This window comes from Acromyrmex echinatior, chromosome 17 (assembly GCF_024713525.1).
Source record: "Acromyrmex echinatior isolate Ae372 chromosome 17, ASM2471352v2, whole genome shotgun sequence".
Taxonomy (NCBI): domain Eukaryota; kingdom Metazoa; phylum Arthropoda; class Insecta; order Hymenoptera; family Formicidae; genus Acromyrmex; species Acromyrmex echinatior.
In genome coordinates, this window is record NC_141868.1 from 7802962 (window position 1) to 7828591 (window position 25630).

General features: G+C 31.1%; 3 protein-coding genes across 5 annotated transcripts in view; 2 read left to right on the forward strand and 1 right to left on the reverse strand.

Annotated features, from left to right (window-relative positions):
- Positions 1-175: 175 nt before the first annotated feature.
- Yod1 (Yod1 deubiquitinase) lies at positions 176-3665 on the reverse strand. The gene is made up of 4 exons (XM_011067828.2): positions 3104-3665; positions 2059-2215; positions 1226-1542; positions 176-1041 (listed from the first exon to the last, which is right to left on the reverse strand). Exons 1-4 carry the CDS (start codon positions 3344-3346, stop codon positions 823-825), a joined length of 936 nt encoding a protein of 311 aa, XP_011066130.1. The 5' UTR covers positions 3347-3665; the 3' UTR covers positions 176-822.
- Positions 3666-5163: 1498 nt separating this feature from the next.
- Positions 5164-7861, forward strand: RpS9 (ribosomal protein S9). The gene is made up of 4 exons (XM_011067829.2): positions 5164-5320; positions 5590-5828; positions 6655-6841; positions 7639-7861. The coding sequence occupies exons 2-4, from the start codon at positions 5606-5608 to the stop codon at positions 7808-7810; spliced, it is 582 nt and encodes a 193-aa protein (XP_011066131.1). The 5' UTR covers positions 5164-5320; positions 5590-5605; the 3' UTR covers positions 7811-7861.
- A 1591-nt stretch (positions 7862-9452) lies between these two features.
- The window catches only part of IRSp53 (Insulin receptor substrate 53 kDa), a 128216-nt gene continuing 112038 nt past the window's right edge, over positions 9453-25630 (forward strand). For 2 of the 3 annotated variants that reach the window (XM_011067830.2, XM_011067833.2), the window contains exons 1-2: positions 9453-10267; positions 10346-10396. The gene's annotated coding sequence lies outside the window, so the exon portion shown is untranslated. Of the gene's footprint in view, positions 10268-10345; positions 10397-24718; positions 25091-25630 lie in introns of those variants that run through there. The other variant, XM_011067832.2, reaches the window with a different exon arrangement.

A 25630-nucleotide genomic window follows, 5' to 3' on the forward strand; every position in this document is an offset into this window, starting at 1 on the left:
AAGGATTAAATTATTTAACATTTTCTGGGAAAAAAAAACAGTTTTCTAAAAACTCATTCCTACATGTTAAAGAAAATTTGAACAGATTTTCAATCAAATGTAAAGATTCGGGGAAATCGAATGCATGTTTTTTACGTGCTCGATTTGGGATTGTAGATATCGATAATGAACAATATTTAATCAAAATCAGTAACTTGTGTATTATGCGCATTAACAATCCTTACTGCAAACGAATTCGCATTAATGATAATGTTATTATTTGCAAGCGCCTCGCTCGAGTAGAAAAAGATATTAGTTCTCTCTCTCTCTCTCTCTCTCTCTCTCTCTTGCTGCAAAATGGCAATCCTTTAGTCCTAAACAGTATAAAATATTCTATACGCAACAAGAGTACAATTTTGTTTTAACACAAATGTAACAATTTTGCTCTAGCATAAATATAACAATATGTCAATATAAATATGATTCGGAATATCAATAAAAAATAATTCCTCAATTAAAATATAATAATTACTAATAAACCTAGAATATATAATTATACAATAATATAATTTGCGAATATAATTTATAAAAATATCACATATGTTCCTCAAGCACAGAATTTTCCTGTTGTCAGAATTCCTTAGTACAAAGAATTTACAATAATAAGTGCTTGGATTAAAATTACAATTGCGCACCACAAGATTAAATAGATAGAAACCGAAATTTCTGAACGGTTTCAACCGAAGAAAACAACTGTAAAATATCACTCTATACTGTTTAGAGTCAAGGATAGTCACCGAAGAGTTAGATTAGTTAGATCATAAGAGCTGCTAGTGTACAAGGCTACGCTGCTACTTCGCCGAAATTCTTGTGACCGGTATCCTTGGCGTGTTGCTGAGCCGCTGCTTGTCCATTTAACATGATTTTGCAGTCAATGCACATTAGTGTGAATTTTTGAACATCCGTGAACTGACGACTCGATCTCGCCTCTTTCGCGAGCTGGGCAGCCTCCAGCAGCATCCTCTCATCCTCGGTAGAAAAGATTGTTTGGATACTGCCACCCTGATAAAGAAAATACGTTAAAATCGAAACTGTAAAGTTTGCAATAGGCATAGAATTCTATGTTAAAGATCTTTCAAAATAAATATCTAAAAAAAGAAACAAACTACTTGACTTTTCTTCATTTTGATATGATATACATTGAGATTATAGAAAATTTTTAAATATTATTATAGTAGAAATTTACATTGAGCGGTTCCAGATAGAGAGGATCATAGTGGATCCCATCAAATATGAGAAAGACTCGTTGAGCATAATGTTGATCTTCGCCAAACCTATTGATGATCGCGTTAATACTGTCGATCACCGCAATCTCCAAACCATAAAATTTAGATAGGATCGACAGTTCGATGGCGCCACCCCAGGCATCAGACTTGAGAATCCATTCGCAATATTCAGCATTGGGTCTACCCAGAAATGCTTCGGAGTATTCATTTGGGTCTGCCGCTACTGCGTTTGCTATAATCTCTCTCATAAAACTAGCGCAAGTAGTGTCGACTTTTCCTGAAGAAACATAAATTATTACAACTTACAACTTTGAGTTTAACATTTGTTTTTTTCTCTCTTATTATTTTGAAATGTATGAAATTTTAATTAGCCTTAATATTCTTAGGTGTCTGCGTATTTCATATGATTTTTAGAAGCGTGATATTTGTTTTATAAGTTTAAAACTAGAAGTACCAAGCGATCATTACTACAACTCCGTTTCTGTATGTTTAAAATTAATATTATATTTTTTAACATAAAAGACAAGAAATTTTGAAATTTTTTGGCTTATCAATCATTATGTTCTTTATGTTGATGAAATATTTTTTATCAGTGTCTTTATTTTCATAATTTACTTGCTGCTTTTAGTAAGAAACAGTTGGCGTTAAAATTATACAAACTACATTTTCTTAATACTTTTCTATATTTTAAAATTTAAGAAAATTAATATTTGAACATGTAGTATGTATAGAGGTATATATTATCTCTAGTAAATTGCAAAATGTTTTAATTTTATTTACAAGTGTTGCTCACCATTCAAGACATAACCCACGCTGGTAAAGAGACAGGAATTGTCCGCAGGTACTACTTTCCTCATCAAAACGCCTGGAATATTGGCAAAGTTCTCCTGGTCGACGATATGGGATCTTCCGAGATTATCCAGTCTTTGCTCATGTCTATTGAACACGATCTGCATGTGACATTCACATAGAGATTCTTCTCTTAGCTTTCAACATTGAATTAGCTTTGAGCAAAATAAACAAACCATAATTTTAATGTTACAAAAATTAAATTATTTGATACATGTTTGAGCTCTTAAATAGAGATTGGCATAAATAAAATAGATAAAGTTCCAGTTTATGACTCTCAAATAAATTTTAATTTCGGCATTACATTCTGTATCTCTATCTCATGTCTTGAAAAGGATTTAAAAAGGCTTCATATTATTGTGTATTTATACAGTTTCAAGACACAAGGCCGCAGCACAGACTTTTGCATAACGCATAATGCATAGTGCATAAGCGAATCAACTAATTAGAATTTTTCCTTTCCTCCCATTCCATAGAAAAAAAGAATTTTGATTGGTTGATTCCCTTATGCACTATGCATTATGCTTTATGTAAGAGTCTGTGCTGCGGCCAACGCTCGGTTAATAACAATAATAATAATAATAACTTTGAATACAGCAGAAGAATAAGATACAATATAGAAGATTGCAAAAACAATAGACGAAATATCAGCAATAATGTTATCTCGAAACCTAAACCTGAAAATTAAAGTTTACCATGGAAAACGCTTCAAATCCAGAGTGAATCGTTAAATGGAAAAACTAGCGAAAAACCTATAGCATCATAAAAAGAAGAATCACAAAACTACATGCTTTTTAATTTTTCATTTTCTGCGCTCTCAGGAGGTCGATTGTGTATTTTGAAACGAGATAAAAATTATAAAAGTGAACAAATTTACTAGGTGTTGACTAATAAAATTATAAATATTCTATATATTCACTATTGTAATTTTCACTTCGTTTCAAGAATACACAATCGACTCCCAGCTCCCAGGAACTAGTAAGACAAACCTGTTTCTCCTCGACGATAAGAGTATCTCCAGAGATAATCCCGACGCCCTCGATCGTGACGTCAGATGCGTCCAGGTCGATGGGCTTCGGTGGGAAGCCGCCGAGGATCTGGAGGGCGGCTGCTGGAACGCCGGTAAGCTCGACGAGCTTCGCCTTCAGCTGAGAAACCTTATCGTGAGCCGTTAGACCGTAGACGACCTTTTGACCCGATTTGGTCTTCACCCGGAGCACGAAACCCGCCATGACCGTCGGTCCGCTTCCTGCGACTAGAGACGGCCGTGACCCGGACTCGGACGACGCGAATCTCCGCCAATCAGCTGTTTCGCCCGTGCCTTCGCGGCACCTTTGTTCTCGCCGTCGTCGTCGTCGTCGTCACGGTCGGAGCGATCAATCACGTATGCACGCGATTCTGCATCGTTACCACGATAAACGATAACAACAAAACAGCTAGCGACTAGCCATCACACTCGACTCCGTTTCGCGAATCACGAATTATGAATGGAATATTGGAATGCGAGTGGAGCAACATGAAGTTGCCGCATATCGCATGATATCGCAGAGTGCAATGAGAATATCAGATATATTCAAGTTGCGAGAAAAAGATAGAGGGAAAAATATAAATTAATATAGCCAACTTCAGTTTGAGATTTTTTTATTTTATTAATTAATGATCGAATTTTATGGAATCTGTTTGTATCAATCAAACAATTAATTAAATTTTTTTTTAAGTATTATATAATTCTTTAGTTTTTGTCAATCAATTTCTTATGTTTTTTCTAGCGTTTTTTTTTCTAAAATAAATATGTCAAAGAAAAAGTTCTTGAAATATTAATTCTTTTTCTTGTCATATTTACATATTTTATACATATTTACATATTTAAATATTTTCGTAAAATATTTCAAGGCAATATTGTTTTACAAAAATGTAATATTTCAAAAATATTTATCAATAAAATATTCATCAAACAATAAAATATTTTAAAAATATTTTGTAAACATTTTTGTAAAACAATTAAAAATATTGTATTGAAATATTTTACAAAAATATTGTGTAAATATGATAAGAAAAAGAATTAATATTTCAAGAACTTTTTCTTGGATACATATTTATTTTAAATTATATTAAAGAATTTTATAACAGTTGCAAAGCTGCTTTTTCTGCTGGGGATCGATTGTGTATCTCAAAATGAAGTGAAAATTATATTGGGTCATCTAAAAAGTATCCGCGGTTTTTTGTCACTAGATGTGTGTTGATGATCATATATCTAGTGACAAAGTACCGCGGATACTTTTTAGATGACCCAATAAAAGTGAGTAAATTCACTAGAATATTCATAATTCAATTGGTCAATAACTAGTGAAATTGCTCACCTTTTTCATCTCATTTCAAGATACACAATCGACTCCCTGAACGCAGCAATAAGTGCATTCAATACTATTTATGATCGCTCAGTGAGTTCTTGCATCTTATTGCTCTATATTTTTAAATCTAACGGAAAATGCTAATCAGATGCAAGAATTCAACAGTTGAGTGAGCGCTCGCTGCTAGTGGCTGCGTTTAGCGGACTCAACAGTTAGGGGATTCGCACAATAAAAGGAATAAGGAACAGACAACAGAGAATAAGAATTTCAACCTATCAGAAATCATATATTGTGGAATACATAGTTTCTGATAGGTTGAAATTCTTATTCTCTGTTCCCTATTCTTTTTATTGCGGAACCCCTTAAGTGGACGCTTGCTGTTATTGGTGTATTCTTTTAGATCATCCTATCAGCATTTTAGATCTGGAAGAATACATCAATGGCCTAGTTTCCACCAAGGGTTCAATCCAGATCAGAATGTAAGAACCAACCAACTACAGTCGACTGCCGTTCTCCTGTCGTTCGACTGTAACAGGGGAATTCTCGATTGTAATTGGTTGGTTCTTACATGATCCTTTCTGATACGGATTGAACCCTCGATGGAAACTAGGCCAATAGTAGCGAGTGCTCACTCAACTGTTGAATCCGCTGAACGCAGCCAGCCTCATATAGATATTTCATGCCGTGTGAGTCCCTAGATCGATAGAGCTTCGATATATGTTGGCAATACTGTTCCTCTTCTCTTCCGACCCTCACTCAACACGATGATATTCGATTTTTGGGTGCGTTCGACCGTTCGGCCATTTTCGTCGTGTTCGTCTTGGTGAAGGGTTGTCTTTCTTCGCGCTGTTATAAGTAAGTAATAATTTTCATAAATAATATTGTATTATTTGCGTTTCGAATAATATATTCAATCGTGATAATCGCAGCGAAGTTAGTTTTTATTTTTCTCAACGTTTGGTTTTAATTTCGAAACATTTTCGCGACCACGTGTTCTTTTTTTCCATTCTTTGTTAACACGTGGCGGTTGCTCTTATTTGCGGAATTATCGAATTCAAAAGTCATCCGTTTCTCATTCTCTTTGTAGATATCTCTCCGTATTTTATATAATAATTTTTGCTTAGGTGACGGTCTCCCGGCATGGTTAACGGAAGAATTCCGTCGGTCTTCTCGAAGACCTACGTCACGCCTAGAAGGCCGTACGAGAAAGCTCGTCTCGATCAGGAATTACGTATTATCGGAGAATATGGTCTTCGTAACAAACGTGAGGTGTGGAGGGTAAAGTATACCCTGGCCAAGATTCGTAAAGCCGCTCGTGAGTTGCTTACGTTGGAAGAGAAGGACCCAAAGCGTCTCTTCGAAGGTTGGACATGCATCATATATATATATTTATAGATATACATTTATTGATACTTTAATCAAGGGGTTGTGTGTGCATCTTGATATATGAGATAAAAATGACAAAAATGGGCAAATTTATTAGTACGTTTGTAAGATCTATTTTTTATTCCTATACTAGACTGCACTAGAACTTTCTCTTTCGTTAAATACCAAATATCTGTTTCATTTTAAGTTCTAAAAGTGTATATTAAATCGGTTACAAAAAATAGATCTATAATTTCATTAGTCAACACCTAGAATTTGTTCACTTTGGTAATTTTTATCTTGTTTTAAGATACACAATTGACTTCTACACTAAACTATTGCATTTCAAATAATTTTATATTTAATCTTCCATCGGAGTAAAATTTTCATCTTTTATCTGGACCTTCAAATTTCAGTACAGATTTTTATATTGTTTTAGATTGTATAAATCTCTCTAAACTGTATAGTATAGACTTTATAATCTGAAAAAATTTGTATACACTGATGAAAGCTTTAACAATAAGTTTTTACTATGTAGAAGTATTGTAGAAGTTGGCTTTATTCATTTTTTATAGATTTAAATTTATCAGAATTCACAATTAGAAATCGACTGTTTGCCTTTAAGTTCAATATTACTGATGGAGGATTAATTAAAAAAAAAAATTAATATGATGATTACACCATGAGCTGTGACACCTCTTGTCTGAAAGGGTTTGAAGAAAAAAGCTTTCTTTTTCTGAAAGATTACAAAATTTTTAAGAGATTTTTCCAAATCTTTCGACACTTCTATGCGTAATACAAAAGAATTTCTTTTGTACTTACAGGAAATGCCTTGCTGCGTCGTTTGGTAAGAATTGGCGTGTTGAACGAAGCCCACATGAAGCTCGATTATGTATTGGGTCTAAAGATCGAGGATTTCTTGGAGCGACGTTTGCAGACCCAAGTATTCAAGTTGGGTCTTGCTAAATCCATTCATCATGCCCGCGTGCTTATTCGCCAACGGCATATTCGGTAAATGATAATATGTTTTTATCACAGGAAAAAATAGAAAAAAATTTTAATTTAAAAACTATTTGAAGAAATGCCTTAAAAAATGGGCAAGAAGTGGCCGAATTACTCTCACGGTTTACTTCTAATCTTTGAGGCAAGATTAAAAGCCTGAATAATCACCGGCTAAGATCATAAATTTCTTTTCGGCTTCATATCAGGCTACAAATTTAAACATTCATTGCATGACTGATTATTTACTTATTTATATCTTAAATTTCTGTAATTTGATCAACATTATTGAGCTCTTAAAATATTCATAGAAATATTGAAATCTATAATTATTTTGTTATAATATTATTTTTACAATCTTTTTCTAAAAGAGCAAAAAAAAAGAAATTTAATATAAGAGACTTGATTATTCGAATATTTTATAATGCGGGAAAATCAAGTGCCGCACTTTAACAAATCTAACAGCAATTTCGTATTGAAATGCATTAATATTCGATGCAATGTCGTAAGGCAAGATGACGAATGAATTCTATTGCTCAGGTATCAGGACGACACCTGATCGACTGGACTTGGTTGATCACACAATGAGTCAAGAATTCAATTGTTAACTTAACGAAAATTTGATTCAAACAGGCCACTTAAGTGTCGTTCATCGACACTTAACGCCTGTTAAGCTGTCGAAATTCTACTTTCGTCAAGAGAGAGGAATAAGTTTCGGTAGAGTTTCTTTTTGTAATGAAAAAATTTGCGATCAGTTTCTGACACGAGTCCGAGGAAATCGAGTGATTATTAACGATTTCTCGTTACAGAGTGCGCAAGCAGGTGGTGAACATCCCGTCGTTCATCGTACGACTGGACTCGCAGAAGCACATCGACTTCTCGCTCAAGTCACCCTTCGGCGGTGGCAGACCCGGTCGTGTCAAGAGGAAGAATTTGAGGAAAGGAAGCGGTGGTGCCGCACCAGAAGAAGAAGAAGATTAAAATAATCTTTATCGGCATTTATTATATCAATAAATGCATGGCGTGTAAAAATCGTCTCTTTCGTTTCCCTTCTCTTCCATTCATTTTTAAATTCTTTCCAAACAAGCACCTGAAGTCTGTATAGAAGACATACCTGAAAAGTAGAATCTAAAATTTGATTGATGTTTTTAGTGTATTGAAGTTGTTGAACTTTCCTATTTTGTTTTCTTAAATATATGGTTAAGTTGATACCTATTTTTCTACTTTTATTAAAATGGGGAAACAAAATTCATAGTTAATTAATGAATTTAGTCATAACTATAAAACCGTAACCATAAAATTATAGTTTAAAAACTTCGATTATGTATTAGTATTACAAATTTAACAATTTTTTAATACATCTTTTACTAGATAAGGATGTTAAATTTTGTTTTATGAGAGACGTACGGTGAAATATTCTTCGATAAAGATATAAATATTTTTTTATTGAGTATTTTTTAAAATAATAAATTTTGCAAATTCGTCTCTCTGATGTCTATTTTTTAAAATTTTATTATCTAAATTTTTATATGTTGTAGATTTTTGAAAATCAAACATCCAAAATCTAAAATATCAACTGAGTACTGAAAGCATAACTAGAGATGGCACCATGAACGTAAAAGCCTCTGAAAGCGTAATAAATAGTAACAATGCATAAAGATTATCGGTATTACAAATATTAAAACAAGAATGCTTATATTTTACGATGCAATTTATTCTTGAAATTCGTTGGATGCATTAATATTAACGATGTTCATAAATTAAAATTTATGAATAAAAGGAATAATATACAGATAGAATAAATTTGCGTGCAAATAAATGTATAAATGAAAATAGTTTAACAATATTTTATATACAGAATGAAAGTATTACATTTTTTGTATTTATTATTGTGTTCACTTACGGTTTATCTGAAAATGTACGAATAATAAATTGCAACATAAAAAAATATATTTTTCGCTCTTTGCTAGAGACTAGCTAGAAGGAGAGAAAAAAAGGAAAAATATACGAGAACTTTTTCGTCGATATTTCCCTGTGGAAAAGATGGATCCTTAAAGGCTCAACTGCTGGACTATTAAATATCTCCCATCGCGCGTCACCCTCCATTAGAAGTGTCGAACACCCCGAACGATGCTCGAAGGGCTCGTAAAAAGGGCTCAAGAAAAACTTGTCGGCGAGGGATGCGTCGTAAAAGTTAACCTTTGAAGTCAACACGACTCCATCTCGCTTTCTCAACGCTTTTAATATTATATTCTACAATGCAAAATTTATTTTTAGCAAGAGAACTAATAGAAGCAATTATTTTAACGGTATTATTAATTAGTTTTTACATTCATTAATAATTAAATAAAATAATTAGGATTGACGACATCCAATAAATATATTAAAGAATGCAAACAAAAATGTTTGTAAGAAATATATATAAATGTTTTTATATAAATATATATTATTTATATTATATATTACATTTATAAATGTTTACGAATTTTTTGTGCTATTTATATTAGTTTTAATTTTATTTTATGTAATGTATTATTTTAATATTTTTCTATTTTTTGTACTATTATTATATTATATTAATTTATATTCTATTTTATTTTATATATACACACACACACACACACACACGTATACATAAATATATTTAAAATTAGGAGCATCAAAACTGATGATAAATGTTTTATAGACAGTCTTTTATAATATTTTAAGGCAAAGAGCCTAATACGAAAATGTTGAAGCTTTCAAATGGAAAGAGTTTAAAAATTAGCTAAGCAGAACAACAAGTCACGATAATATCAAAATGAAGTCAAAATGATCATTTGTCAATCATTTCCTATTTATTTTAATGTCATTTTGATATTATTGTAACTTGTTCTGCTTGGGTACGAATGGAAGGCTAGAATTTCGCGCGATCAGAGAGATGAATAATGTGATTTATAATATATATGTGCATTCATGGTGATAACGTGCGCATATAGATTAATAGTATAGAAAATAGAAAGTGTCTATTCATCAAGAAACGACGAGCATCTCGAGTCTCGTTTTATTGCATCATGATAATATCTTGATCGGTTCGCGCGCTCAACAGACGTGAAGTAGCGCGCGAGTCACGCGTGACAAGTGGCGCGCGCGTTAATGACGTAAGTTTTTGCGCGCGCGAATGTCCTGTAGCACAGTTCACGCCGATTCGCGAGTCGTTTAACATCACGGAAATCGCTCCGTAATTCTTTCTTATCTAGCGAGTTGCATGCGGACGATCACATCGTGTGACTATCTGAACTATACACAATCTCTCTGTGTTAATTAGAGTGCGCTTTTCGCGATCAGTCCATGTTCTCAGGATCGGGAATTCTTCTTTGATTGCGAAAGGATCACGGAAGGATCGAGAGTCGCGGATTCAAAATGGCCGTCGGCCGATCGCCGACAGTGAAGCGCGCGGTGAGTAGCTTTATTTGTTGCAGTACTTGTAATTATATGTCATTTGCACTTTTTGCACACTCATATTATTCGTTTAAGGAGAGAGTACGTGAGCAGCATTGTGCCATCGTCGTGTTACGAGTAAGCGGAGTAAGTACACTCCATTTTCTTTGTCATTTTCGTCAAGTAAATTCTGTGCGATAGTTTAATACGAGCTATAGTTACAGTTATCTAAATGAAAAACTTGTTCTTTATGGCTGAACTTCTTGCACGATTTATATTTCCTCGTTTTTTTTTAATATTGCAGAGAAAAAGAGAAAGGGTAAACTGTGCAAGATGTTCAGCTTTCGAAAATCATTATTTCAATTTTAACGACATCAAAATGAAATCATTTTGATTTTCTCTTGATTTATTGTGTTTCTTGAACTGCCATGCATGAAATTAGCAAAGTTAAAAATAAAAGCATTTTCAACAATTAAATGCATAATAATATTGTTACGTAATTTAATGAAATGTATTATTTTATTGTCAAAATAATGGATTACATTAACGCGAATTGTTATTGAAGCCAATCGTGCATTTAGATATTTATATAATATAGGAAAAATGTTACATAATGGACATATATGTATATACATATATACATATATATATACATATATATATATATGTATGTATATATACATATATGCATATATATATATATACATACATACATACATACATATATATATATATATATATATATATATATTGGGTCATCTAAAAAGTATCCGCGGTTTTTTCACTAGATGTGTGTTGATGGTCACATATCTAGTGACAAAGTACCGCGGATACTTTTTAGATGACCCAATATATATATATATATGTGTGTGTGTGTGTGTGTGTGTGTGTGTGTGTGTGTGTGTGTGTGTGTGTGTGTGTGTGTGTGTGTGTGTGTATAAAATTGTATATAAAATATGTCAATTTTTTTTTTTAATATATTTAATTTGATGTAATTTTATATAATTATATACAATTATATACGAAACATTTTTTCCCGGGATGTCTGTATCAGATTAGAAATTGAGATTGAGATGGAGATTGAATTTAGTCAATCAAAGCGAAATTAATTTGATATTGATTTCTTTCTTATAATTAAATTCAATTTCAATCTCAATCTTTAGTCTGATAGCAGCATTAAGAAGTTTTTAATGTACTACTAATCTAATGTAATGCGAATGACTGAATGACTATAAGATAGCATTGATTATATTCATCGAAATAACTTATTCATTTGTACTCGTTCGCGTTCGCTTAGTACAGATCCGACATCATCCAATTGACGAATTTTCTACAGTGCAATTACGCGAACAAGTTAATTAAAACGTGCGATATTGATTAATCGGGATTAGTATGGCAAGGAATAAGTAAAACAAAATGAAAACGTCATCTCTGGCGAACAAAATTATAAAAAATGAAAAAAACATTTGTAAATAAATATTCTATAATATACGTTGATCACAAATATAATATCATAAATTGATACCATTAATAACATTAAATATTTTTGTACGTTATTACATTCTTCACATAGACAGAATGTAAATGTTATTCCATAATTACATTACTGTTTTAGGTATACACGGTGTATATAAGTAAGCAAAATTCAATTTCGTTTTATCAGGGTTGCTATAAAACTGAAAATCAGGGAAGTATCAGAAAATTAAAAACGATAAATCAGGGGAAAATCAGGGAATTTTATAAAATTTTCTGGAAAATGAAAATTCTTGGCTTTAAAAGAAGTTCAATTTATGCGTACGTCACACCTACGCAATTTTGGAATATTATCAACAATCGAATACAAGCAATGTCAGCAACAGTAATAATAATTTACATTTGTTATGTTAAATTACTCCCCTAACAAAATATATTTGACAATTTCCAGATAAGGACGAAAATATAAAAAAAATAAATTTCAAAATATTATTGAAAGTATCAGAGAAGCATCATGAAATTTTATTTCATCAGGAAAATTTATAAAATTTTAGCGTTTCAAAACTTGACACTGTCAACCCGAGTATCATTTTATCCTTGTTCATTGAACGTTGAACAAGGATAAAAGATACTCGGAGTCATTATAGAAATTTGTAACAACCTTGTTTATAAATATTATAAATTACCTGCGAGTGAGATGGAGGAAAGAAAGCTAATGTTGTCGAGCGGAGGGCACATTTATCGAGATATTAATGTATCAAAGTATCTCGTAGCATCATCAACGAAATAATGACTTGGAAGTATAAGGAATTATTGCGCCGAGCAGCCAATGTATGTGTGTGTGTGGTGTATACCCGCGCTTTTTCTTACCCCGGAATTCTTATAAAGGGAGAGATTACGCGCGCGATCGCGTCGGATCCTTTTTACTTGGCACCGAGGGGACGTAATCGAACGCCGTCGTCTTCGTGCCCTTCGATGTATCGAGGGCTAACGTCTCGACGAGGTACACCGTCGACTTTATCCCACCTGGGGCTGACAGTCCTCGTGATGGATAATAGGACCACCCGCGCCCACCTTCTCCCGTCTCGCGCGCGTTTGCCGCGAGCGTGCAATATTTCACGGCTTATTTACTTTTTGGAGACGCACGTCTACGGTCAACGCGTCGAGACGCTCCGACGTCGCGTAGGCAACGGGGGACGGAAATTTCTGAAATTTTCTTTCTTCCCTGCTTTCCCAAGGACGCGTTTTACGCGGCATATCGATGATATTCACATAATTTCTTCACGACTTAAGTCCATTTCTTTTTATATTTTCGAATTTTGATCTTCAAAAAATCCGAGGAATAACATTATATTATTTAAAATTATGTGAAGCTGTGAAAAATATTTTTTATAGACAATTTTTTTTTAATAAAATCGCTTAATTACGTTTACTTTAAACAAAAATACATTAATTCAAAGTACATTGAACCCGCGAATAATAGGAAATTTCGAGCAAATACGGATTAGGTTTGATATTTATTAAGCATTTATTAACAAACCGAAATAAAATAAATTTTACAAAATTTAATGATGTTGAGATATTTAATGTAATATTTTCCTCTCGATAATTTTCTGCAGCACTAACATTTTTTCTTTTCTTTTTTTTTCGAAAAAAAAAACTTTAATTTCGGAAAAATGACTCTTAAAGATACTAACCGTGAAACAATTTAGGAATATTTCAGGAATATTATACAGATAAGCTACAGGTAACTTTGTGCATAATGTATATAACATTATAGTCTCTATATAATTCTATTTAATATAATACGAGGAATTCATAGTGAAATTCCGAAAGGGCCAAAGGCTCTCGAAGGATACGCAGGACGTGCTCCTTCGAAGTCGGTGCCGATCGTTCTAAATGGCGAGCGATTAAAATGTTTTCTCTCTCTCTCTCTCTCTCTCTTTCCGGGCACTCTCCGCTGATAATTAATTCTGCGTAAATGCGATTTCCGGAAGCGGATTATTTTCCGCGCTCAACGGTACTTAGCACGTATCGCGCGGGTCATTCATAACGCGAGCGCACGTATTTGCATGCGAGCATAAATAATGCAAGGAGGGAATCCTGAATTACGACTCGCCGGAGGGAAGCGTGTATGTATTTCCGTAAACAACACGGAAATTTCCGGCGTCGCACTTGCCGTGACAAGCGACCGGTCTGGAGGGAAATGATCCTCAATTCGCTAACATGGATCCTTGATTCATATTCAATACGTACGATTTGACGTAGATGTTACGGATCGATGTTACATATTTTACTCCTTCTTATTAAACAGTTCGATAAAATATCACTTTTTTCTCTTTCAGGTGCCATGAACCGAAGATTTTTTTCACCCTGAACACAATGCCGTCGTTACAATTTGTGTAGTACGTCAGAATTTCGAATAAATTGAGGTGGAATGGGTAAAAAATAACGTTTTAAACGATATTTAAAATCTTTTTATTACAAAGAGACAATTTGTTTTTAAATAAAATCAATAGTGTGTAAAAAATGGTATGTAATAATTCAAGAGCTTTTAAACTAATTGTATTTTTAGATGTCATTTATGTCACATTGACTTTATATTATAAACAAATTTTCTCTTTATCCTGAAAAAAAAAACTGAAAGTAGCTCATTTTTATAAAATGTCATTTTTGGACGATTTTACTTTAATTTATTCAAAACCTTGATGTGCTACGCAAATTCTGATAATTGCATCGTATTTAGTAAAAAAATATCTTCGATTACTATGGCACTTTGGGGAGAATTTAGTGTTAAACTTCGTGTCATTAATTGTGGACGAGATTTCTTTTTATTCTTAATGCAATGTCAACACTTATAAATGTGCGTAATAATTCCTAAAAAATATATAAAACAATATAAAAATTGGAACATTTCAACTCATCTTTGAATCATCTTCAGCCTGATACTTCTTAATTCTTACGCTGTTAATTTGAATTGTTACAGTTTAATATCCAATTTCTCTGTATGTGATCATCATGGAGTAAACGTGAGACACCGAGCCATTCCAACAATAGTTTCAAAGCTGAGTGGTTAAAAACTCAAGCTGTAATTAAAAGCTGATTGGAAAAAATGTATGTAAAAGTGAGAATTCAGGCTCATTTCACATAGTCCAAACATACATATTTCACAATCATTGATGAATTCACAAATTTTTTCGAGTTCAATTTATAAAATTTTGTATTGGTAAGTAAATTGTTCCTCCACATTTTTATAAAATAATTAAGTGTGCTTTGAAACTTGATGTACATAATTCCGCGAACATCCAATTGAATCAAATTAGGGAGGATTACATTAAAAAAAATTTTGAAAATTGAACTTAGTAATGCATATAAGTTGATTGATTTTTCAAGAACCAGAACAACTCGCGTTGCTTCTAAGGGATTGTCTCTTAATATTTTGAATAATTTTTCACCTCACAAGATACTAAAATTTACAACAAATTTTTATGCGATAGACAAAAGATTGACAAAAAAATCGCCTAGTTAAAACGTAAAAAAAACGAAAGAAGGATGACAGACATTAAATATATTGAGTATTATTGGAGGGAACCAACATCAATGTAGTCATTCGGCGACTTATAGCAACCGCATATTTCTTAATGATATGGTCATTACCAAATATTGTTAGTGACATGGGCAAAGTTAATGTTGTTCCGGATGAATTCGTGAGATCAAAATGTAACTAATCATTAACTAATATTGTATTAGAGACAAATGGTTTATTAATTTGTCATCGATTTCTATTCCAAAGAGCGTTCAATGTTTTTTAATTAGGTCAAAAATTCTCTCTTCTAATCAATAGAGAAGATAAAATAATATTAGAATTAATAAAAAATGTTGAATTTAATATTAAGTAATTACAAAGTTTGATACATAATACACTTAGAAATCGATGTATAGCAATCGTCAATTGACGTAGTCTTCATTCTTTCAAATACAAAAAGAATTTTGTTTATAATAATCTGTTTAAATCAATGCGATTAACTAGATGATTTTTAAAGAACAATTCCAACTTGATTTTCACGAGAGCGGATAAAGACAATCTAATGGTAGCACTTGATAAGAATATGTATGTTGACAAAGTAAAAGTAATGCTTCAAGATGAAGAAACATATTCGAAACATAACAAAAGATTCCACGAATAAAATTAATAATAATTTGAAGCTTTCTTTGCTAGCAGGATGGAAAAAGGAAAAATATATTTCTGACTCAATTTATAAGTGACTATATTGTAACGACGGTAATTTACCTAAGGTATATGCCCTTCCGAAGGTCCATAAGCAAAATTGCCCATTTCATGTATTATCTTCGGTGGATAGTTCTCTATACAATTTGGCGTCGTTCCTGAATTGATTATCGAAAGTGTACCAAGCAATATTAGTAATAGCATTGAATTAATCCAGAAATTAAAAAATGTCAAAATTGATCATGGATATAGTTTAATTTCATTAGATATGTCATTATTCACAAACACATACCGATAGATCTGTCAATTGAGTCTATCTCCAACAGGTGGAATTGTATCGCAGAGAATTACAAACTACTTAAAGAATTCACAAAAGCTGTATAGTTAGTTTTAGAATCCATCTATTTTACTTTCGACAATCAATTCTACAAACAGACATATGGAACTCCTATGGGATCCCCGCTACCACCAATCGCTGCCGATTTAGTTATAAGGGACTTGGAGAGTTAATATTAAGGGATTTGGAGAGTTGAGTGTTGAGTACTGTTGATTTTTATATACCGTTTTACCACAATATGTGGAGAACTCATTGATTTTCGATTGGTATCACAAACCCACATTCTCGGGGAAGTTTTTAAATTTTTGATCTCAACACCCAACTACCCAGAAAAAAGGTTTGAATTTGCAAACAGACACAGATGCCTTAAACCAACGAGACGTTGCATAACTACAGGACGTGTTGATATATGTTTATTACCATATGTGATACGTATAGTTCACGTTATTACCTGACTGTTCGTTAAACTAAGAAGATATATTGTAACAATCCGTAATGTTCAATCTTTTTAATTTTAATATTTGATGAGATTGCGAAAAAATTTGTGAATTCATCTACAATGATTGTCAAATGTGTGTACTGTCAAATGTGTGTACTGTTCTGAACTATGTGAGATGAGCCTGTATGCATCTTTTCCAATCAGCTTTTAATTTCAGCTTGAGTTCTTAACCACTCAGCTTTGAAACTGTTGGACAATATTCACTAACGTTGGAATACAACTCCGTGTCTCACGTTTGCTCCACAACGATCACACACAAAGAAGTTGGATATTGAATTGTAACAATCCAAATTAATGGCATTAGAATTAAGAAGTATCAGATTGAAGATGATTCAAAGATAAGTTGAAACCAATTTTTTCCAATTTTTATATTGTTTTATATTGATGTATATTTTTTAGAAATTATGCATATTTACAACTAGAGACTTCAATAGCCTTCATATTTACATGTTTTATTATTCTTATCTATAATATAAGGAGTCTTTAACAACTTTTAAGTTAATTCAATCGATTATTATTATTGATGCAATGTGTTTTATAAAATCAAACCAAATAAATAAGCGAACAAACATGATTTAAAACAATTGAATTGAATAATTTGTTTCGATGAGCGTGAATGACGTTACCTACTGGACATTTAAATTATTTATTTATAATCGTTAATTTGAATCCTTTAAAGAAAAAAATCTTGTTTCTCTTTAAAGAAAAAATTTGAAGTGTAAAATATATATTTGATTGTTTTTTTCCAAAAGTGATAAAATTAAAAAAATGTGATTTTTGAATTATTACCATGAATTATGTAAGCATTACTCTATCAATAATCAAAAGTGAACTAATTTAACTTTATAAAAAGATTTACAAAATCATCACAATTCGAAAGGAATAATTAAAAAAAAAATATGGTTTTGAAGGATCGTGAAACAGAAGTATGTGATAATGTTAAGAATATGTTCTTTTTGCCGACATTATTTGATTGAGTCAGTAATCTTCTGTCAAGTTGAAAAATAATTCTTTTCTTTTCTGAAAAATTTAATTTTTGGAGTTGCATCACTTTCAAAGTAAGGGAGCGATACGATTCTATTCCAATTAATGACTGAAAAACAAGAGACTGAAAGTCTCGATTGAAAACTTCTTTGCATGAAGCTGGAGATTCGGATTCGTTAAAAGTTATAATGCCTTTGAGGCGCTGATTCGTGTTTCGATATAATTCGCGTTGTATGCCAACTCGGTGGCAATTTTTCATCTCGTGCTTCCGAAAAATTCGAAAACCGCCAACGGCAAGCGAACAAAAACCAGGAAATTGAACGATGATTGCTATGACGAGGCGGATAAATGCCATACCAACTTTTTTTTTTATTTTCTTCATATATCTGCACGATTCGCAATTAAATTTAGTTTTCTGTTAGATTAAATTTTAAAAGAATTTTTACCGGCCGCGTGTTAAAAAATTACCGAAATTTGCCGCCAGTAATCCAAAATTTGAACTCTTTATGTCAATATAAATATTAACTGATTTCGTCGTGGTTAATATCTAATAAAATGATTGCTTTAACCATTTAAGATTATTTTATTAAGCAGCGATCAAAACTCGCACAAATAATTAAATATCACGTGACATTGTACATACAAAAAAATATTCTATTATTAAGAAAAAAATAATTATTAATGGATTTTCTTTCTTTGAAGTAACGATTTATATTTTTAACAAAGAATTAAAAATATTAGTAAAACTCATTATTATGTATTCAAAATAAAAATTTATTTCCTATTGAAGAATATTATAAAATTGATCGAAGAAGGGACTTTACATAACAATCAAATCGAATTTGTTTTAATTTAATAATCTTCATGGAATTATTAAACTTAATAGAATTCAGAATATATTTTGAATAAATTTGATGCCTGTGGTAAATTTATAATAGATTTGCGGATATATGAATTTTTGAAATGCTTGAAACAAATTATTATTTGCGTATACAGTATGTATTCTTCTGCGTATACGGATCTCTCGTTGGAGTGAATGAGTTTATGAGAGAATTTGGCGGGCAGCTTCGATTAGTCGCAGCGAACAGCCTGTAAAATTAATTAGTGCCGTTAAGCGAGCCGAGAATGGGGAAATTGGCGCGGGAATTCTCGATCTACGTATTTTCGGGTCCATTATCGGAAACATGGCCGGCGAGAGTCCGACCAACCGATCGACGGACCGACAGATCGGTAGAATCTCCCTTGTAGAATATACCGACCTTCATTCCGGCCTTTACCACATTCCGTGATGAGTCCTCCTTTCGTCGTTGACCCCATAAACTTGTGTGTACCACATCCAAGATACGTTCTCGGTGAGAAAACTCGCTGGAGACATTCTCGAGTCGTCGCGTCGGCTGCGGACAGAATCAGCAGTGATGCTGTGCTTTCGTTATCGAGTACTTTCGTTGTACATTACGATGACTGTACGTTCTTTATTGTAAAAGACAGTCCTTTACTTCAGGTAGTTATCCTTTAGATTTATTTATTTTTTCAAAGCTCAATTTTGTCCCTTATTTTAATAATATTACAGGAAATTTCTTTCTAATTGACATTCCAATGTCTAATGTCGTAATGAGTGAATATTTATGAAAATAACCAACAACTTTAATTTTATGCAAGGACATTATTAGCTCAAGCGGAACAGAGTCACAATAATATCCGATCAAAATGACATCCAATGACATCGAAATGAGTTGATTGAAAAGTGACTTTTAATAATTAAATTGTAGCTATTTTGACGTCATTTTGATGCTATGATGACTTGTGTTTTATTTGGAAATTATTTCAGATATATTGTTTGGAAGTTATTTCAGATATATTGCAAAAAAATTTCAGAAATTAATGCGTAGACTTTTGACAATCACAAACTAGTTATTTGGAAATATTTAGGAATAAAATCTTTTTCGGGTTCGTTCTCTATTTTTTCTATAAGAAAATATGGTCATACTTGGCGTACACAGCGTATCGTTATCGATGATAATTACGTTATTATTTATTCACTTCGAGTTTATTAATTTGAAATGATGAAAATATATTGAAATAATCAAAATTGAGTCCATGCGACGTACTTTAACGAAAATAATGATTTTTATTGCGTACCTGGTTATACGCGATGATATAATGGTATTGGTTATTAATCTGATTACGCGATTATATTTTATATAATAAGAACAAAATTGGAAAGAGACAGAGAGAGGTCACATTTGTCGCTAAATGAACGATAAAGCCGCGAGGCATTAAATTTACATTAGCGTATATAGTCACACAGTACTTTTTAATTGAATTCCTTCTCCCCTCCCTCTCTCTCTTTCTCTTGGCAGAGAGGAGGCCGCAGAGGAAAAGTTCAATTAAATGGTGCTGCGTTTTCGATTAAAACTTTGTGGAGTAATTTGTTGTTAATGCCGACTATAAATTGTGTGATAAACTCTTTAAAATAAGCCACGAAAGATCCAAGCTTCGGCGGTTCTCAATAATGTATATTTAATATCTGAAACTAGTATACTGAAAAAAAATTTATTAAATTTTAATATATATTTTCTTGAATACTATTAATTGTAAACATTTACTTATAATAAATAAATCTTTACTCCAATAAAAAAGTGATAGTTAAATTGAATTAATAGTACTTGTGCTAAATAAATATATGTTTTATAAATATATGTTTAGAAATATTCAAGCAAATATTTATTAAATTTAGTACTTTTTTCAGTGAAAACCCTTATAAATTATGTGAATAAAAATTACATTTGTCGAGTCGAGCTTCAATATAACTGAAGAATTGCAAGCAAAATCTTTTTTAATTTATAAATGATCCATCTTGTGATAAAAAATTTATGAGGGAACAATTCATTTTCGAGAATATAAATAATGGAAAGGGCATGTAAGAGTCGGCATGTATAAAGTTCGAACTGACGGATTTGTATTACTTGTATTGTATATTGCAAATTAATTATATCATGTTTCCATCTTACAGGATTATTGAATTCACCAACAATTGATCTTCCAATTGTTTGCGAGCAAATTCCTGTAAGCTATCATCGGGCATTGCATAACGCACGTATAATTTTTCTACAGTTATTTGATTTACACAGGGTATTAGGAAGTAATTAGTTACTTGTAACTAAGTTATAGTTACAGTTACTTTTTTTCAGCTGTAACTTAACTTAGTTCCTTTTTTCCATCTGTAATTGTAACTTAACTTAGTTACAAGTTACATTTTTTCCAATAACTAGTAACTAATTTAACAATTACTTTTACAGTTACTTTAAACTTTACATATTTGTCAATTTAATGTGATTGAGTGAAATCTGAATATTGATTAAGGCTCCACTTGATGCTATAAATGCTTCGAAGTATTTTTTGATTGGTCAGTAAATTGTAAACGTAAATTATTTTTTTCTTTAATAGCCTTTATGATATCGATGTTATATTGTACTATCACGATAACAGAAAAGTAAATGAAAAGTTAAGTTTTTTTAATAACTGTAATTGTAATGCGTTAATTTTAGTCTCGGTAACTTGGAACTGTAACTAGTTACTTTCGAAAGAAAAAAACTGTAATTGTAACTAGTTATTTTTACAAAGTAACTTTCCCAATCCTGAATTTACAATACACTCGCTTATGACATGTGAAGAAGGCTCAAATTAGCAGCCGAAACATGTTAGGTATGTTATGATTATTATTTCAATTTTAATTTAATTGAATTATAGTCGATTTTTATTTCTTAAATTTTTTAACTTACTTATTTGTGCAAATTTTATAATATCCGGCTCTTATATGCCTTTTCTATTATTTATATTGTTAATTTGGCATCAAGAATCCTTGTATTGATTAATTTATTTTTTATTTTAGAGAGTAATTTAAATAATTTTTCCTGACGCATTTTAGTATATACTTTCCGAATATGTATCAGTTTTTCAAAAACAAAAAGATAGAATTTGTTATATTTTATAATAATGTCTTAACTATCAAGATATTCACTTTATTATATTTTATGTTAGAAGAGAAAGTTCTCCTTATCATAATTATATAATTCTATTAGCATTAAAATATTTGATATTATATATTTCTTTTGTAAATGAAATTATATTCTTGGCATACTAACATTTTTTAATATTTTTCAAATAAATATTATCGAAATTCCGTAGAATTTTATTTGCCTAAAATTGTCAATTTTTCCATTTTTAAAGTCTTGAATAACAGCTATCGACAATAAATCAAATTAAAGTGATTTTTTTCAACAAAGAAAATACAAGCGTTCTAATTTTAACAAACTTATTGTATAAATTATCGGGGGGAAATTCAGCTTCAGTTTATTATTGCTTTGTTTCAGCTTCAGTTTATTATTGCATTTCAATTAGTCCGGCAGTAAGCGGTGCGCAATTATATTGTATAACTAAAAGATTATTATACATATAAAATAATGCATATATAAAAATATTATTAAGCACCAAGATGTAGCCTCGGTTCTTTCCTCACTTATTTGATTCATTTATACAGTGATTTAGATTAACTTAAAATAAATTAAACTTAAAATAAATTGAAAAAACTCGTTGAATGCAAACATACTTAGCATGAAAAGTAATGAATTGATGACACACACACACACACACACACACACACACACACACACACACACACACACACACACACACACACACACACACACACACATACACACACACACACAGGCAAAAGATCTAAATGCATTAAAAATAAAATTATTTTTCAAAATTATTCATAAATGTATTTACATTAAGAATTATATATAAATATAATATTATTTTTAATGCATTAGAATTTTTTTTCAATTCGTTAATTGACCATTATTTTTCCTCCTAGGTGTGTTAAATTTATTTTAGATTAAAAACATTAAATAAAAAACGTCCAGAAAAACAGATTACTCATAAAAGTACAAATATCGTTATCACATAACACAATTTCGTTTCAAAAGATTGTGGAGATTAAAATACATTAAGAAATTTAATATTATCTTTTAATGTGACACACCCATGAATGTTCAGATATCTCCGGGCATAATACATACAGAAAGATATATGTATATTGTACGCAAATAATAATTACTTGTTCCAAATATTTCAAAAGTTTATATATCCACAAATTTATAAGTTCATTACAAGCATCAGATTTATTCAAAATATGTTCTGAATCTTAATAAGTTTACTTCAACTGACATTATTAAATAAAGTAACATTTTGATTTGCTTATTATACATATAAAACTGCTTTTTGATCAATTTTATAATTTTCTTTTATAATTCTTGCAATTACATAATAATGAGTTTTTCTGAAATTTGTAATGAAGAATATATTAAAAAAAATATTCTTTGTTAAAGATAATTATTACGTAGAAAAAAAGTAAATCAAGTAATCCCTTTTCTCTCTCTTTTACACAGGAAAATTTATATTTAAATTTTACACATTTTACGTGTCCAAATTCACTCAAATTTTTGTGTTAATTTGATACAAGATGAATATTTTAGAAAATAATACAGATATTATGTACACTGAGAAAAAATATAGTCAATTTTAATAAATATTTATTAGTTCAATACTGCCAACATTTACTTACAGTAAATGAATATTTGTTCAGTAAAAAAATTGATTATTAAATCAAATTAACATTTTTTGTATCAAATAAATATATCTTTATATTTAACAAATATTTAGTTGGCAGTATTCAACTAAATATTTATTAAAATTGACTATATTTTTTTTCAGTGTAAAAAAATTAACATAAGCAATATAATACCAATACGATTTATAAATGTGGAAGGATATTTTTTCAAAATTAACGTTTATGGTATGTTAAATTGACATGCATTTTATTCTTGGAATTTACGTTTTAAAATATACATTATTGTTATCTGTTCATTTATTCACAAATTGTTTTATTTCGACACGTAAGTAAATGTTGAATATCAATTTAACACAATCAAACAATATTCAAAGAATATTTAAATAATCACATTATGTTGAATTAACGTTCGAATACGTTAAAAATACAACGTAAAATCTTAACAAGGATTTAAGTGAATTGTTTCCAACATAAATACGAAATGTTTCTTATTTTGTGATTACAAAATAATGAATTTAATATACTTTTAATAAAATAATAAAATAATAAAATAATTCATAAACTTTTAATAAAATTTTATGAAAAGTACATTAAATTTTATAAATTTTCGTGAAAAATATATTAAATTTTATGTACGTGTACACAAATATATATTTTTTAGTTATAAATACATTAAATTTAATATAATGTCATGAAATTAAATTCAAATTATGTAACTTAAAAGTTAATGAAATTTTAGAACATTTCTAACAGTATATGCACTGTTTAAATTAAATTTATGAAATTTAATGTACTTTTAATAAAATTTTATGAAAAGTACATTAAATTTTATAAATTTTCGTGAAAAATATATTAAATTTTATGTACGTGTACACAAATATATATATTTTTTAGTTATAAATATATTAAATTTAATATGATATCATGAAATTAAGTTCAAATTATGTAACTTAAAAGTTAATGAAATTTTAGAACATTTCTAACAGTATATGCACTGTTTAAATTAAATTTATGAAATTTAATGTACTTTTAATAAAATTTTATGAAAAGTACATTAAATTTTATAAATTTTCGTGAAAAATATATTAAATTTTATGTACGTGTACACAAATATATATATTTTTTAATTATAAATACATTAAATTTAATATGATATCATGAAATTAAGTTCAAATTGTGTTTAAACTAAAACTTAACTTAAAAGTTAATGAAATTTAAGGATATTTCTAACAGAATATTTCTATGATTTCCATCATTTCTCCTTTGGGAAGGACTTTAATACGAATGCGTGGTGTCATCATAGGGGCGAGGAGGGTGTGTTGCGGCGAAGATTATTATTTAAACTACTCTCTCGAAGACACAAAGGGTTAATAGGTTGTGAGTGTACGATTCGCGTATGTCTCCCCGCCGAGAAAGCCGAGCGACGCCGAATGGCGCCGAATGGCGCCGAGCGGCTGCTCGGCACTCGGCAGCTCCCGCGATCCGCGACTGTAGTTCTGACGTCCCGAGTCAGTCATCTCGCGCGCGTCGTGTTGTGTGAGTTGTTTCTGTGTCGTTCGTTCGTCCTGTGAGGTGTGCTCCGAGTCGTCTCTCCCGAAAGTAACATCTTGCTCTCCATCCGATAGTTCGATATTCGTTCATCCGTGGATCTCCTGGATCCGCCGACTCTCCTAAGATCTCAGGTGAGCCTCGCGTCAAGTTGATCAAAGTAAAGGAAATTATACGATCACTCGGAGCGCGAATCCGTCGCGCGGAGTCATCCATGAACGTTGAAATACGTCATCTCGGTTTTTAAAAATTGCCGCAGGTCGCGACAATTTGCTCTGATACCGTAAGGTAATTATACGAGAAATTGGGATCGCTGATTGGAGCTCCTCTGTGTCAATTCTGGTTCGGAATTATAATTGGGGTGGAAAACGCGGTGTGGAGAACGTGATGAAATCGTTTTAATTTCATACAGTTATAAAAAAAATACTTGACGGAAAAAGTTGTGGTGACTGAACGGAAATAGAGAGAGCTTGTATTTATTTTCTATCTAAATACGCTGATCGCGAGAATTTTTTAATTTACACGTGAGAAAATAGATTCGATACGCGCTAACTGGCAATGAGTGGACTTTCCCCTAAATAATCACCATGATTCTTTGATGCGTCACACAAAGAAATAATAAAAAATATTTTAAAGGAATAATAAATAATAGTAGGATTTGTGTAATATGATTC

Excerpts from the sequence above, each read along its gene's own strand:
- Yod1 (XM_011067828.2), bottom strand. The coding sequence starts at position 3,346 with ATGGCGGGTTTCGTGCTCCGGGTGAAGACCAAATCGGGTCAAAAGGTC. Across the intron at positions 1,543-2,058 it reads CGTGGGTTATGTCTTGAATG|GAAAAGTCGACACTACTTGC; the intron begins GTGAGCAACACT and ends ATGTTTCTTCAG. Across the intron at positions 1,042-1,225 it reads TCTATCTGGAACCGCTCAAT|GGTGGCAGTATCCAAACAAT; the intron begins GTAAATTTCTAC and ends TTTCTTTATCAG.
- RpS9 (XM_011067829.2), top strand. The coding sequence starts at position 5,606 with ATGGTTAACGGAAGAATTCCGTCGGTCTTCTCGAAGACCTACGTCACG. Across the intron at positions 5,829-6,654 it reads CCCAAAGCGTCTCTTCGAAG|GAAATGCCTTGCTGCGTCGT; the intron begins GTTGGACATGCA and ends TTGTACTTACAG. Across the intron at positions 6,842-7,638 it reads ATTCGCCAACGGCATATTCG|AGTGCGCAAGCAGGTGGTGA; the intron begins GTAAATGATAAT and ends TTCTCGTTACAG.